The sequence below is a fragment of the Rhinolophus hipposideros genome (assembly GCF_964194185.1).
Source record: "Rhinolophus hipposideros genome assembly, chromosome: 16".
NCBI classification, from domain to species: Eukaryota; Metazoa; Chordata; class Mammalia; order Chiroptera; family Rhinolophidae; genus Rhinolophus; species Rhinolophus hipposideros.
The window spans coordinates 43671744-43687956 of NC_138062.1; the positions used below are offsets into that span (position 1 = coordinate 43671744).

Genomic DNA, 16213 nt, shown 5'->3' on the forward strand with positions numbered 1-16213 from the left:
CTGCAAAGTGAGAGTGTGGGGAGGGGAAGGGAGGGAACCTTTGCCAGATCTTGCCCTGAATTTGGAGAATGTAGGGCCAGATTCCAAGCAGCAGTCTCCTTGGTGACTCTGGGGTAGGAATGCATCTGGAACAGGAAGCCAGCCAGCAGGAATGCAGTGTCTCAGCACAAGGCTTTGTGTGGCCTCAAAAGAGCCCCCCAACACACATACACATACGACCCAACACACTCCCCTCCAGGCCATGTTTCTCCCCTTTTAGATATGCCAGAGCCCTCATGGTGATCAGAATACCTCCTGGGGGTTGGGGGGCACACACTTCCCTGTCATCTGCCTTTTGCTCCCCTAACTGGCAGCCCTGTGTGCAGAGCTGGGACAGGCCTTTACCACCCAGAGGGCTCTGTGGCCCCACGTGATTACCTCTGCACTGTCCTTCACCCTGACTGTGGGAGGAGAATCATCTCCCTTTCAGTGATGCTTGAAGGAATGGGAGGGGCAGCACAGCCACACCCTCAGTGCCCACCTGAGGGGTGGGCAGCTATAGTGAGTTCCTGAGACTGTGGTGGCCTGAGCGGAGTCATTGATCAGGTTGAGGCCAGGGGTGGCCAGCTGCCCCTCCACTTCGATGGGGGAAGTCACAGCTTCAGGAAGTGCATTTCCTGCAAGCTCAGCACTGAGCTAGGCCCTGTGGGACCACAGGCAAAGCCAAGAGCCTGGGAGCAGTTTCTGCCAGACTAGAGATGGCAGCTGGGAGCCATAGTGACCTCCTTAGTGGCCTAAAAGGCTGTCTCTGGTGATGGAGGGGCAAGAGTATCCCCACCTCTAGGCAAGCCAGAAACCCAGGAGTCAGGCTCTAGGTACCTACCATCCCTGGCCCCTCCCCTTACCAGCTAGCAGTCCTTGAACCAGTTGCTCATCTTCCCTGTCCTTGGTTTCTTCATCTATAGACAAGGATGATAACAGTACCTACCAAATTGTAAGGATTAGAGTTAAAAAGCACGTAAAACGTCCCTGGCACTTGAGAATTATCAAGCCATGGAACTTTGGGAAAGTCACTTTCTCATCTCTAACTGAAGGGGACTGTATTAGATGCTCCCTCGGACCACTTCTAACTCAATTCTATCATGGTTTCTGAAGTTATTCCCCAAAATGCAGGGGAGAAAAAAAAATAAAAAGAGCACTGCATGGGGACAAATTGCAATTGCATAATTGTGTGGTCTCCCCCACCCCACATCTGAGTCAGAAGGCAGAGGGTTGAAGTCAACGATGGCCCCAGCCGTCTCTGCTGACAAATGGGTTTGGCTAATAACTCCAAGAAGTTTGCTCCCAAGCTCAGGCTGGCTGTGTGGCTGCAGAGAGCCCTAGAGCTAAAACCCTCCCTGGGAGGAGAGCTGGTTGCCACGACTGAAAAAGTGAATTTTAGCTTGAACCCATCTAGCTTTCAAAAGGCATTCAATTCTCTCACGGGGATACCCATTTTATAAGGGTCCCTAGTCCCCATGTGTTCTCTACTCCTGAGGAGACAGCTGGCCCAGCAAGGTTTGTTACAGGCAGGGATCTCACCATATTAATATTCCAACCCACCTTGTCCAACTTGTTACTTCCCTGCTTAAAATTTTCAGTGTCCCCAGAGCCTCAAGGTGAAGTTCAAACCATTTCTCCTGGCATTCAAGGTTCTCATCTTTCCTTATCTCGGTATCCCCTTCAGCCACTGCCCTAAACTGAGCATTCCACTTGCACTCACCCCCATTACTCAACATGTCTTTTCTCCTATCCCGAGTCCTGTTCATCCTTTCACACAGATGGTCCCTGCACTGAACTCAGGACATGCCTGTGTATTCCATATGAGCTCTTAAGCATTCACTGCCATGTAGCATTATTTCATTCATGCGGGCTTAGTCGCTGCTATTATCTTTAGGAAAGCAAGAACAATGCTAGATCTTTCTGCATTCCCACTGTGCCAAAGCCCAAGTGTTTCCAGAGGAGTGAATTCCCCTTTTGTGAGCATTCTCCCCTGCGATGGGCGACACCTGACACTAGATGGCGCCAAGGAGGCCTTCCCATTTCAGACCAGACTTTGTGGCCAGACTGGCTCCTGAGCCACAGAAAGCCTTGATCTTTTCTAATGGAAATAAAGGCAGCCATCCAAGCAAAAGGTGAGACAATTATATCAAGGTGTAAATTATGTCAACAGGTGCCTGAGGAGGCAGCACAGTCTTCGCCAAGATTCCTTCCAAAAAAGCACAAAGCACCCTCTGAAGCCCAGCTTTGATCTTTCCTGTGAAAATAAAGCTGAGGCTGCCACCATCCCTTAGGCTGACTAGGGGGCAGGGTGAGTCTGGAGCACCCAGCAGCACCCATGCACTGTTCTGAAATGTCCTCTGGAATTAGGATGGGCGGGGGTAGTGAGTCAAGCCAAAAATCTGGCAGGGAACCCCTGCCTCAACTCATACATACTCTCAAGGCAGACGTACCTAGCACTGGCCATGCATTGTGCTTTTTTTGTTTGTTTTGTTTCGTTTTAATTCAAGCAAACACCAATGAAGCCAGCAGGGTCTCCCAGGGGAAGCTGTGGGCAGAGCAACCCCCTGACTCACTGTGGTGAGGCCCTGGGTGGGTGGTCGTCCCTCAGGGTGGGGTTTCTGCTGGGTTGTCCCCCACCGGCAAGGCTAACCTGCAGCCCTGTCCCAAGTGATTTCTGGTGATATCTTTCTCAAGTAGGTACAGACGGCTTCATTGAGCGAAGGTGGTACTCTGGATGTTACCCTGTTCTGCCCATCCTCTGGGTAAGTCAGGGCTGGCAGCAATCTCATCACGTACAGCAAGGGGCATAGAGAGCTGTACCCCAACCAGTGCTGGCAGACCAGGAGATGGTCACCTAGATGGGTCTGGGGCCACCTCCTGTGTTTCTGAGGCCTTCCCTCCAGCATCCCTTCCCCTCCCCAGGCTCCCAGTGAGAAACATTCCTCTAAAGTACCAGGGACCATCCCAATAAAACAGACATCTTTACAAGAGGGTCCAGGCTAAAAGAAGCAGTCTCTTCAGTAGGGGTGTCACATAGTAAAGCACCTGGTGAGGCGAGGGTTTGAGCGGGGAAATAAGAAGGGGAAAAGCTCATCCCCAGGGCCCTGGGCAGGAAAGGGCAGAAAAGAGGGGCAACTACTTTATTTTGTTCACGTATATATATATTTATCGAGCTCACACATCGGAAACTTTACACACTGAATGCCTTTAGTCTCTGGGCCACCCCTCTCCTTCTAGATACTAATCTCCATGACCCAACCTGCTTAACCCTGGTTGCACAAAGATGTCCGATGCAGAGCCCACCTCAGACTTTGGTGCACAGCCTGTCCTGCAGGGGGGAAGCGAGAGTATCTGACAAAGGCCTGGGAAGGTGAGCCTGCTTTCACCCACAGCCCAAGATGGGCCCCAACTTCTGGCCTCACCCAGTGAGGAGGAAGGGGCCCCACCACCCACCATCACCCTTCCATGCCCGCTTGCTATTGGCATGGCCCCGGGTGCAGAGGTGCCCACAGAGTCAAGGGCGGGCTGAGAGCACAGCTGGCGCTCAGGCTTGAGAGTTGAAGGTGGGAGGTGCTGAGTAGCGCTGGCGGGCGTGCTTCTCGCAGTACAGCTCATCCCCCACCCAAAAGTGCCCACGCATCTTCAGATTCAGACTGCAGTCGGCACAGGTATAGCAGCCGGGGTGGCGGTACCGCCCCTCCTGGATACGCACAGCCTGGTTCCTGCAGACAGAGGTGCGAGAGCCATTAGCCTGGGGATGGGGAACTGCAGCACCAGGCATGATGCCCCCCAGTCCCATTCCCCCAGAGGTGGCACCTGGGAAGACCCCAAATCTCAGACCTTGACTCCCAGAGCCTGCTCTTCAGAATCTCGCTTCAACAACCCTCCAGCCCCCACCCCCATGCCCCTTAATGCCCTAAAAAAGTTGTTCCTGCCCCAGCAAAAGGCAGATAAACTCCTTCTGGGTTGTTAATGGGGCAGTGGTTCTCCCAGTGTGGTCTCAGGGGTCAGGACAGCAATAGGACAAGCTAGAAATGTAAAATCTGGGGCCAGGGAACTCCTGAAGAAGAAACTCTTGGAGGTTTGGCCCCGGGATGCTCTAACACGCCCAGGGCTCTGCTGCTGCTCTTTGAGATGCACCATGTAGGACCCTTTCCTGTGTCACTGAGGCAGGCTGGGGACTGTCCCGTTCTGCAGATGAACCACCAAGGCCCAGGGAGGTTTAAGGGATTTGCCCAGAGTGAGTCAACTGACCCTCCCCACTGTGCACGGGAAGAACTTTTTTGGGGGGGGGAGATAGGGCTTTCAGCAATTTCCCAGAGAATGCGGCTGCCTTGTAATGCCACCCACTGAGAAAAAATGAACCTACCTCTGGAAAATTCGTCCTGTTCCAAAGGAGGTGTGGGAGGGGTAAGAGCAAGATTTTCCAGGAGAAGCAACTCCTCTAGAGGCAGATCTCCAGAGGTTGGGAGATGATTGGAGAAAAATGAAAAGCAGTAGCATGTCTTACTCCTTTGGGGACAGGGTGACGGGGGGAGGGAGAGGGGAAGAAATCAGGGAGGAGGAGAAGCAGCAGGAAGAAGGCAGCAGCGCAGGCATTCTAAGAAGACTGACAATGACCCATAGAACCCCACCACACAGATCCACTGTGGCAATGGGCCCTCCAGGGTCCCTGACTGGTTGTGATATACAGGCCCCTTTGGAGAGCACCCTGCGCCCTGTCCCCAACCCTGCCTCCCAGGCCACCAACACTCACGCAATGCTGGTGCTGCACTTCTCACACGTGTGGAGCTTGGGGAGGGTGGCCAGTGCTCTGGAGGTAGGCAGGGAGGCCTGGGGGCTCAGTGAGCTGGGCAGGAAGGCAGGTGTGCCATCTGGGGGGGGGGGGCAGACAGAACACATCAGAGCTGGTCTACCGCAGCAGCAGCATGTAGGCTGTATTTATTTACACACACTCCACCTGCTCCAACATGCTCTGAGGACACTCACAGGCGCAGCTACAGGTGGGCCTCTGAAGGAACACTGGGCATGTGAGTGGGGAATGGAGGCAGGAAGCGATCACGCCAGATCTTTGGCTGAGGCTGGGCAAGTACAGGAAGCATGTTCGAGGCCGAGGTACAGCCTGAGCTAAGGCAGCATCTGTACCGTCTGCCACGGCAGGCCAAGCAGCTGTTTCCTCTCACGTGGCCCAGTGATGACGATATTTAGAGACGATAGTAATAGGTAATAACAGCACCATGATACACCTTTGTATAGTTTTCAAAAGGCTCTTCCCGTGTTTCCCCGAAAATAAGCCCTAGCTGGACAATCAGCTGTAATGCATCTTTTGGAGCAAAAATTAATATAAGACCTGGTAATTAATATAATATAATATAATACCAGGACTTATATTAATTTTTGCTCCAAAAGACGCATTAGAGCTGATTGTCTGGCTGGGTCTTATTTTCGGGGAAACACAGTATGTGCATTATTGCAATGGACCACGCTCAGATGTTATGGAGCAGGTACGATCCCCATTTGCAGCTGACACTGAGAATCCAGGGGTGATGTCACCAGCCATCAGTGCTCCCCTCACCCCACCGCCTCTCCTTCCAATACCTCAGGGTCTTGGTGGACAGGACTGGCTCTAAACCTTTCCACCCCACCGCCTGCCTCTGTGAACACCCCCAAGGAGATAAACAGACATCAGAGTTGAAACCAGCTACCAGGTTCTGGTGATTCTGCCACTCACATATTTCTCCTGACCATCTCACCCTCTTGTACCCTGATGCCACTGCCCAGGCTGGCCAGGCCCTCCCCATCTGTCCCCTGGACTAGGGCAGTGACACACACACACACACACACACACAGACAAATTCCTGCAGTAGCACTGTCCACTTCCTTGGGAGCTGGGCAGGCCTGTGAGCCCCAATAAACAGAGGTCCTGAGCGCCTTCCATCTCCACACTGCACGTGGCTGGTCCATCCACGGGCACAGCAAATGTCTGCCAAGAGCCTGTATCATTTGGTATCATCTGTACTCTCACTTTGGCATCTCAGGCACTGCCTGGCATTATTTAACCAGCCCTCCTGGGTTGGGCCACTCCTAAGCCTGGCATGTGAGGCCTCATAGCCAGGATGTAAACTCCACGGCCACCCTCCCTGCTGCCAGGCCCGCTATTCTCTGATCCCACACCCAAAAGCCCTCAGGCGGCCAGCCTCCACATTGCAGAGTCTCCCTGACACCATCTGAAGGCCGTTTGTTAAAGCCTTCATCTTTGTTCAAGGGCCACGTCAAATCCCTCTTCCTCCATGAAGAAGACTCCTGATCTCAGCCAGCACGTGGGGCACCCCTGGTATCCCCACCAGATGGTAAATAAGCTCCATCAATGCAAGGCCTGTGGCTTCTAGAAGTCAGAGCCCCTCGGTGCCTGCTCCCATGATGAACACTTAAGAAATACTAGCTCAATAACATGTCCATTCAGGGTCCCAGGGTGTCCTGGGAACCTCCGTTCCCTACCCGAGCAGCTCAGGGCCTCACCTCTCTCCTCAGCCTCCAGGACTTCCTGCAAGAGCCGAAAGGAGCTGGATTGCCGGGGAGCCGCCCGCCCCTCACGATTTTCCTGCAGCATCTTGAAGACTTCTGAGTCCTCTCCCAGGTGGAGGCGTCCCCCTTCTGAGTCCACACTGCAGGGATGGGAGGCAGCCAAGAGTGAGGGTCCATTCTGGGTGTTAGGAAGATTATAGGGGCAGCGAATGGGTGTCCCAGGGGAAAGGATTCTGGGGGTCAGAGGAAAGCCACCTGGACTTACACAGGCGAGGACCCCGCATCCCTCCCTGGGAAGCCAGTCTGTCTTGTGCCCCTCCCAGCTCTTCAAGATCCCACCCCACCCTCCGGGGCCCACAGGTACCTGAATCTGGGGCTGGAGGATCGGGGACCCGGGGAGGGCGGCAGCACCAGTACAGCCGAGTCGCCAGCGCGGCCTAGGCCCGCCTGTTGGAAGGAGAGGCACCAGGGGAGGAGTCAGCGCCAGGGCCTTGGCCAGCACACCCATCGGGCTGCCAAGGCCAGCTGTTCCCAGGCCCAACACCAGAGGGCTCCCGGCCCTTGCTGACCAGCAGGTCCCCTATGGGAACATCACCTTGACCCTGCCCTCAGTGCCAGAGCACCTGGGACTGCTCCTGCTCGGTCCCAGAGGGAAGGGAGGCAGCACCCAGCCCTGATGGTGTGAGGATTCTGCAAGGGGGCTGGGTGAGGGGCAGAATGAAGACCGGCGGGCACTACCAGCTAAGTTCGGACACAATGCAAATTCCTCTGTTATCTCAGGCCATGTGTTTGGAAAGACGTTGCATGTTAGGGCCTGGCTCCTCCGACAGAACAAGCAGAGAAGCCAATCCTTTTGCCATGAAGAAAAGGCAACATAAAGGGGTGAAGTGAAGGGACCAAGACCCCTCTGGGGGCCAGGGCTGGGGCTGCACAAATGACTTCCCTTCCACACATGCTGGATTCCCTTCTAAAAGGGCTGGGGTCTGGGCTGACCAGCCTCTCCCCGCCACCCTGGGAGGTGTGGTCCTGCCGCATGCAGCCTTGGGGAGTCAGGCCAGGCCAGTTCTGGGCCCACACCCCAGCAGCAGTGCCCCCTCCCTGTGTGCACCGTCCATCTTGGGCTCTTTCAGCGGCTCTCCACCTGAATATGTTGCCTTCCACCTCATGGTGCCCTGCTTCCTGGCCTCAGCACCCTCCCCCACTCTGCTCCTTCTCTGACCCAACCCCATGTAAAGGACAGACTCAGAGGTCACCAGGCGGCATGGTGCTGAGAGCAGTTTCCTAGAAAGCCACATTCCCTTGACCTTAAAATTCAAAGACAGGAACAAATTATGGGGTCAAATGAAAAAAATTGCATGAGCTCTCAGGCTAAAAGTAGAAATGTCAGAGTCTGGAGAAGACAGCCCTAGACTCTCACCAGCCTGCATTCCTCTGCTCTTTGCTCTTTGGGAAAACGTTCTACAGGTGAGGAGACTGAGCATGAGAAGGGCAAAGCAGCTGGTCTAAGCCACCGAGGGAGTTAGAGGCAGGGTTGCGAGTCCACACCAGGGCTTCTGGGTGCCAGCTGGTGCTGTGTGGTCAACTAACAGATGGTGAAAATTTCCTCAGGAATGACAGCCAGCACCAGCTCCCTCCTCAAGAACGATGTTCCTTGGCTGTCCCAGTATGTACCCTGCACTGGGACACTGGGCAATGGGGAGAGAGCGCTGAAATCCGACTCAGTCCCTTCGAAAGCCAAGTCTTCATGCCAGCCAGAGGGAGAGGCCCTGTTCTCATTTCCCATCTGCTCACTAAGGCTTTTGCCACCCTGGAGGGGGCAACCTCCAGTTTCCAGAAGGGCACCATAAGGGCTGGTGATATCCTGAGCTTGGTGCAGCCTCAGCGCTCTCAGGAGCCAGCAGCAAGGCCATAGCCACAGCTGACTGGGGTGGGGACATCTCATCTACTGTGACCGCTGCCCCCTTCCTCCCACCAGGCCACCCCACCTTGGTGGAGAGGCCCCAAGTCCATCATTTGGAGAGGCTCTGCCTTTCTCCTCCCTCCCTCCCCCAACACTCGCCTTCTCAGAGGGGACTTTTCATCTCTGAGTCCAGAAAACCTTCTCCCCTGCCCATTACGAGCTGTCTGTGGCCAGTACCTCTCCAGATGTGTTCTGGGGGAACACGAGATGTTACTGAGTGAGCAGCAAGGGAGGGAGGGTGTTGGGAGAAATTCTGCCGTTAAACGAGTGTAGGATATGAAGAAAATTAATTGTTTCTTTCTTTTAAGACTTCTTAGAGCCTTTAAGGGGCTAAGGTGAATGCCCTGAGGGATCTGTGGGATCCTGTGACCCCCCACACTATCGGATCTCAGCCTCACTTGGAGATCAGAATGTAAGCGTCATTGGGTTGGGATTTCTCTCCGTTTTTTCACCACTGCATCACCATAGCCTAGAAGGGTGCCTGACACAAAGCAGCTGCTCAATAAATATTTGTTGAAGGAATGACCAAGGGCCCCGGGTCAAAGATGGGGCCTCAGAGAGCGTCGAGCCTGAGTCTGAGGCACAGACAGAGCAAGAGGGCTTGTTCTAGGTCACATAGTGGAGGTGGGACTAACCCTCTCCTGCCACCTCTCCCTACCACCCAGCCCAGGTCTCAGGTGACCTTTGCAGGCATCTGATCCCTGAGGGCTCCTTAAAACAGATTGGTGTCCCCACACCACTCCTCACTCCAGTGTGCGATTCAGTAGGTCTCGGCTGGAACCCGAGAATTTGCATTCCTATCAAGGTCCAAGGTACTGCTGGTGGTTTGAGAACCACTCCCTGTACTACCTGCATGTCCCCTTTGCCCAGAAGGACAAGGAAGGAGGCCAGGACGGATGGACAGCCCCTCTCCAGCCATGCCCTAGGACAAGCTCACTCCTGGCTGGTCTCGGCCAAAAGCTCTCCAGGAGGAGGCCCCCAGGCCAGAACACACAGGTCTTGCTTGTACCCACTGCTTCCCCTCCCGCCCCCCCCATCAGACTCAAATTTAAACCCTGCCCGGTCCTACCTCCTGACCTTCCAGCAAAATTCCTGACAAAGCTTTCTCAGGCCACCACAGCCCACAATCATCTCTCTCCTCCCAGAAGGCCTCCTGCTTTTATAATTAAGACCACACTGTTTAGTGCTTAATTGTTCCAAAATTGTTTTGCATATTTGTCTTATCTCCACAGCTACATTTCAAATTGTTTAAAGACCATGGAACACATCTCCATGCCTGCATTGCCTGGCAGGCCACTAGGCAGGCCCACAGAGGGTCACTAGGGAGCCCCTTCTGTGCAGTCTCCAGAGGACCCCGCTCCTTCCTTCTCCAGAGCCCCCAGTCTCTAGTCGCCTCCTCCAGCCATCTCCAAAGGCTCTGCTCTCTGGAATGCAGAATTATCCAGAGGTAGGATTCCAGCAGCTGGGCTTCATCCCCTTCACCCCAAAGGCTGGACATGCCCTCCCAACTCTGCCCCTAGCAGCTGTGGCCCAGAGCTGTCGGCTGCCTCACTCTCTCACCTCCCCACCCCTGTCCTCAGAGAGGAAAAATACCACAAGGGGGATTGGTCTGTCACTAGTGGACAGTGAGACCTGGTGGGGAGGGCCCAAGGGAGAAGGGCAGGGGTGGGGGTCAGACACAGAGTAGGCCAAGTGCAGCTTGAGGCAGAACCACAGTCCCGCTGGTGGTTCCCTGAGCTGTGCCAAAGGAGGAAGAAGGGGGATGGGGTGGTGGAGTTGGGGCACGCATGGGGCTGGAATGGGGAGGAATGTGTTCAAGAGATGCGGCCAGAGCCAAAGGGAATCATCCCAACAACAGCAGCAAAACTATGTCAGCCCTGACCCAAAAGCAACACTGGAGAAGGGAGGAAGCCAGCAGGAAGCGGGGAGGTGGCAGTGAGTGGGAGTGAGGAGGCGGAAGGCCACCTGGGACCAGCTGGGCAGGACCCGAGTCGCCAGTGTGACCCACCAGCAGACAAGATGGCCTCCTTGCTCAGAAGAGAGGAGTGCCTGCTGCTAGGAGATGGAGGGGCTGGCTGCCAAGGTAGGACCAGCCACCTGCAACCCCATGGCATCACTGGCAACCAGTGGGCATGGGAGGCTCTCTCCTTCCCCCAATATCCTCACCTGTCGGCTTCTGGGGTGGCCCCCATAGGACAGGCGGTCAGCAGCAATGAGTCCCGGGGTGTGTGCCAGGCTCTGAAAACTGAATGGGGGAAATGCACGGTGTGTGTGCCAAGGTCCCGGCCCAGCCTACCCCAGGGAAACAGAGGGTGCCCTAGAGCCCCCTAAACACAGCTACTGAGATTTCGAGAGACCTGATGGTCAGGGTGCCCACCCCATGCACTCACCTGCGGCTGATCACCGCCTCTCCAGGGAGGGGGTGCTGGCTGGTGGGAGACTGGGTAGAGAAGGGGCTGCTTGCCCGGGGGCTGAGGGAGGCCGGGCTGGAGCAGGAGGACCGGAGGGAGGACTGGCTGTCAGAGTGCGTCCTCACGGAGCCCTGTGGACACAAGGCCAGGAAGAGTGGGCCGCCCATCCCACTGGGCCCTGCCCCTCAGGCCTCCCCCATACTTCAGGGCGCTGGGGCTCCCAGCTGAAGGCACCATCCTACCTGGAAACGTGTGGCCAGCACCTCCACAAAGCTTTCCCCATTGGCCTGCCCGGGAGAGGCAGCCCGGGACCTGAGGAGAGGGCAGAGAGGCAAATGTTCACAGGGCTCCTACAACCCTGCTTAGCTGGTAGGGGGTAGAGATGTCAACTGTCCCACACCAGGTTCTCAAGAGCAGTGAAGTATCCGAAATGTTCAGACAGCAGATTGTAAACTTCAGCAAAAAAGTTACATACATTCAATTTTATTAAAAACTCCTCACACTATCCCCACTACCACCACCTTTCATTTTTCTTTTTCTTTTCTTCTTCTTTTTTTTCTTTTCTTGCATTTCATCCAGATTTTGTCACTGGTCAGCATCAATTTGTAGATCGATTTTGGGGGAGACAGCAGATTTCATCCAATAATCCTTTATCTTTCAGCCATGGAGAAACTAAGCCCAGAGTGGGAAAGTGAGTTGCCCAGGTTCCTAAAGCCCAACCAGAGGCTGTTCCCCACCAGCTTCGCCGCTGACGGCCAGAATGCCTTTCAGAGGGTCACTCCTGGTCCTTTCCTCAGACTTCTCCCCTGTTAAACAAGGGTGGGTAAAACAAGGGTGGAGCTGGCCCTCTTCCCATCAGGCAGGCAGCTGTAGGACTTCGGGTCTCCCGCCAATCACCAAGGCAGCCAACAACAGGGCTCTCCCACCCCAACTCCCCAGGACTCCAAAGCCCTTCCCAGTGGAACCCAACTGGACCCTTGAAGAGGCCATTGGAGGGGCAGGACCTGGCTGAGGGTGGGAAAAACGCCTGTGACGTACCATCCCCACACCATTCCTGGATGTCTGGCCACTTCTAGAGAGGTTAGCAAGAACCTCAGTCACCACACACCATGCCAGACTCAGCCTCCCCGGGGAGGGGAGTGGAATCAGAGTGGGGGAAGCGTGGGCTGTGGCTCCAGCTCAGAGCACTGCTTCCTGCCACAGGGCTCTGAGCGCCTGAAAGGTCATGGTGAGGGTGTTGTTTAGGGGAGATTAGGTGAGAGCTGGGCAAAAGAAAGAAGAGACATGGAGTCTTGACCTGCCCAACATGGAGCTGGAGGCCTGGGGGGTACTTAGCCAGATGGGGCTGAGTCCCTTTAAGAGGGACCTGAGAGGAAGTGATGGCGTCAGCAGCTCCCTGCCCCTCTAGGCAGCCTGTTGTAGATTTTGGTCCCCTTCCCAGATGCCATGAGGTACTGCCCACCCTCCTCCTCTGAGTCCCACTCTTGCAGACACTCTTGAGCCAGAGTGGCATGAAGTTGTCACTGAAGGGGCCAGGGCCCCCAGAGCATCATGGGAGCCAGCTTTTACAGCACTGTGGGAGAGCCGGGGCCAGGAAAGGGCATGGAATCAAGGCCCAGGGAGAGCCTGGTGGTGGGGGTGGTGGCGGAGAGGCAGGAGGTACCTGACTCAAGTTCAAGGCCTGCCCAAAGGGCTCTCCTGGCTGAGGGAATCTCCCAGCATTCCTTCCCTGTGACTCACCGAGATGCCCCACCCTGAGGAGCCACCTGTTCCCTCCCCCCCCAGGCCTCCAGGCTGCAAACCCCACTAGCCAGGAATCTGCCTTCACCAGCAGGGCCCAGAGAGGCACTGGAGGGAGGGACAGGGACTCTCTGGGGAGTGAGCCCTCAAATTCCTCACCTTCATCCTCAACCCCACCCCCAATCATCTGAACAAAGGCCATGCCCTCTTTGAGGTACGGGCCCTGGAGACCCAGCCTAAGGCACACCTTTCCCCTCTTCAACCCACTTGATGCCCACACCCAGTGCCCCACACACTTGGGAACCAGTCAAACACGGGCGTCCAGGTGGTTGACGCCAGCCTGCCCTACCTGTGGCTGCATGCCCAGCTGAGCACAGGGTCACCCTCAGCCCACCCTGCTGCAGGCGTGGAGCCCCAGACCTTCTCACAGATGAGCGAAAAGGGCCTGGGAAGACCAGGCGGGGCTGAGGACAGGGGAAGGGCCCCCGGTGGGTGCAGTGAGCTGGCAGAAGGGAGAAGAACGCTAGCAGACCTGGCAGAGGTGGTGGATAGAGGGCCTACCGGTCCAGCTGCAGCCGCAGTGGAGAGGGGCTCTGCCGGATCTTGCTCTGGGCCTCAGCATGAAGCATGCCCTCTGCACTCTCCCCGTTGATGGCCACGATAATGTCGCCAGGCCGAAGGTCGGCAGCCTCAGCTTTGCCCCGTTCTGTTACCTGTTAGGGGATGAGGAGCGGGTACTCTGAGGTACCCCCACTCATACAATGGTGACACTCAGGGAGGCAGGGAGGAGAGGGAATTTCCCTCTATCCCACCCAAGAAACATAGAAGCTGGTTTGAACCAGGCTGACCTGTTCAGCATCTCTCTACGTGCCCATCGGTGTCTGCCCAGCTAATCAGCTAATGCCCTCCAAAGCTGGAGGGGCATCCCCCCTCCCTCCTCACTCAGCACTGGCAATCTAACCAGGGCCTCTCAAAGAATGTGTAATGACAGAATTTCAGGAACTGTACTTGGAAATACTTTTGGATAGAGAGCCTTGCCCATGCAATCACACCGGGCCAGTGGCTGCCTGTGCACAGGGGGTCTACAGCACCACCCAGGCCTGGGCCTGGCTCAAGGGGAAACTGCCAACAACACAGGGGCTCCTGTTCCAGTAACCACCCAAAATGGCTGCCAGGCGGTATGGGGTTGGTGACCAAGGAGAAAAGAGCAGGCCCTGTACTTGGCCCAGCTCCTTTTCACTCCCCAGAAGCCTGTTCCTGATGTGGCCCCCCCAGCCCCAGGACAAGAGGGCCCCAGCCCTACCTAGGGCTACACTCCCAGAAGTAGGCCTCTGGCTCCAGAACAAAGAAAGGTGTCGGTGGGGACCAGGTGGATAGGACAGACCCTATGGGGGTACTTCCTCATCTCATGAAACTAGCCCTTACCTTGGTCACCATGATGGGCATATGGAAATCCCTGCCCCCGGTGATACGAAAGCCCCAGGGCGCTGGCCCCACCACATCCACGGTCAGCGCCATACCTGAGGAAGAGAAGATGAGAGGTGGAGCCGGCCCCCCAGGGATGCTCTAAGGGGGCAGGAGAAAGGCAAAAGGGAGGAGATGGGGTGACAGGTCCGTGGAGTAGCCAGTCAGGGGCTGGAGGCCGGTGGGTAGAGGAAGTGACTAACTCCCTCGCTTACCCCCCAGTTTTACTTCCCCCCAACCCTGGGAAGCCAGGACTCTGAGTTCCCCTTCTCTGTGTTCAGCAGAGCAGCTCCCTGGAGGTAGGCTGTCAGGTTGCCAGACAGGGGCATGCTGGCGAAGTGGCAGGCAGGGGCTGGCAGGTGGTAGGAGATGGCAGCATTTCCTCCTCTCCCCCTCCTCCACCATCAGGGCTAAGTCCCGCTAGTGCTTGCTTCCTGTCCCCAAAACCGACAGCACAAGTTACTTCCTCCCCACTCTGGGGGAGGGCAGCGCTGTGAGAGCAGTGACAGAAGGAAGAGAGTGGTGACACCACAGAGTGTTCAAGTAGTTTTCTGCGTTGGGGATGGCCAAGGTGAGGCGAGGGTCTTCAGAGGGGCCTCCTGCTGCCTGCTCACGCCCTGGCAACAGAGTCCAGCTAGGCAAGCCTGGGCTTCCCACCCCCCCCAGGGGCCAGCGGCCCTCCAAACAGCCCAAAAGAAGGACAGGTTCATCTGCCAAGCTGGGCACACCCACGTCCTTGGCACTGGCCGTCAGGGTGAGCTGACTGATGCTGCCTGTGAGCTGGGGCCACAGGCCTCCCATCTACTGCCCCCTCCCTGGGCAAGGGAGTGTCCTTGCTGCCTGGGCCCTTGTAGGATTCCTGGAGCCTCTAGTTCTGGAGCCAGGAGCCAACCCAGGCAGAAAGCTGCAGTGTCAGGCTGGGACACCACTGTGCCCAGCACCCACCCTGGAGCTGGCTCTGGCGAGGCCCAAAGGTTGCAAGTGTTGCTTAAATCTATCCAAGGGCACTGGGGCCACCTCCCCGCGTTTAGGAGCCTGAGGAGCACAGGCCAGCGGGGCTGTTTGCCCTCTTCCAGGTCTGTGGCTTCCCCTTTGCCCAAGCCCCGGCCTCTGTCCTTCCCTAGGCCCCCGGCCGGCGCTAGCGGCTCACACACACGCCTTGGATTCCCGGACCTTTGAGCCGGCCAGTGGACTCCGCGCCGGGCTCAGCTGGGAGGTGCCCAGCCTGTCTCCCCGGCTCTCCCGGTTCCGGCGCCCTCTCCGCTTCGAGGCTAAAGTACCCGCAGGCCAGGGGCTGGAGGAGTAGAGCCGGGGATGGGGAAGTCCAGTGGGCGCAGAGCGCGATCCCCGAGGCGAGGCTGCGGAGAGAGGGGCTGGGGCGTGGGAAGGTCCCAGCGCCAAGGGGCGCCCAGGGGGCGCGGGCGAGCCGGGAGCCGGGAGCCGGGAGCCGGGAGCCGGGAGCCGGGACGCCGCCTGCTGCGTGGACCGCGCGCAGGTGGGCGCGTTCAGCGGGCCCCCGCTCACCTGTCGGGCTGGGCGGCTGGGTCCAGGAGGGAAGGGAGGGCGAGGAGACGCCGGCGCTCCCGCTGCCGCCGCCGCTGCCGCCTGCCCAACTCTTGGGAGAGCCGCCCGGGGCTCCGGGACTTGCCTCCGCCCATGTGATCCCGGAGCCGCCCCTGCCGCCGCCCCGGCGGGGGAAGCCGCCTCCTCCGTGCAGCCCGGCCCCGGCGCTGCCTTCTGGTCCAAGCCACGCTGTGGGGCGGGTGACTCTCTCTCTAGAGCCCCCTAGAGGCCGCGACCGTCCTCCCCGAGGTGCCGGGTCCTTCCGACCAACCCCCCGCGTGCAGGGGAGGCGTTCCCGTGGCGCTCCCGAGCCCCACTTCGCAGACGGCTGAGGCTGCGGTCCCCAGAAACTCGCCCTCCGCCCCGCCCCACCAAGGGCCTGCTCCGCCTGCGGTGCGCCGGGCTGCTCCGCCTGCTCCGGGCTCCCACGCTGGCCCCGATGAAGCCCGACACCCACAGAACCCGAACTAGAGCCGCCCCGCCGCCTTCCCGAGGACAGCGCGCTCAACGGGCGGTGGCGCAGAGCTTC

The 16213-nt window shown here is 57.3% G+C and overlaps 1 protein-coding gene across 6 annotated transcripts; it reads right to left on the minus strand.

Moving 5' to 3' along the window:
- Positions 1-2520: 2520 nt before the first annotated feature.
- Positions 2521-16141, minus strand: PDLIM2 (PDZ and LIM domain 2). Of its 6 annotated transcripts, none has more exons than XM_081077672.1 (12): positions 15646-15828; positions 15295-15479; positions 14083-14177; positions 13219-13370; positions 11160-11229; positions 10897-11048; positions 10673-10751; positions 6911-6993; positions 6541-6686; positions 4778-4895; positions 4391-4533; positions 3148-3743 (listed from the first exon to the last, which is right to left on the minus strand). In XM_081077672.1, the coding sequence occupies exons 1-12, from the start codon at positions 15777-15779 to the stop codon at positions 3670-3672; spliced, it is 1431 nt and encodes a 476-aa protein (XP_080933798.1). In that variant the 5' UTR covers positions 15780-15828; the 3' UTR covers positions 3148-3669. The 6 variants fall into 6 exon arrangements, with proteins under 6 accessions (XP_080933800.1, XP_080933799.1, XP_080933803.1 ...); XM_081077675.1 differs by having other exon boundaries at positions 3168-3743; positions 15295-15415; positions 15646-15731; XM_081077674.1 differs by lacking the exon at positions 15295-15479 and having other exon boundaries at positions 2521-3743; positions 15646-15869.
- Positions 16142-16213: the final 72 nt, after the last annotated feature.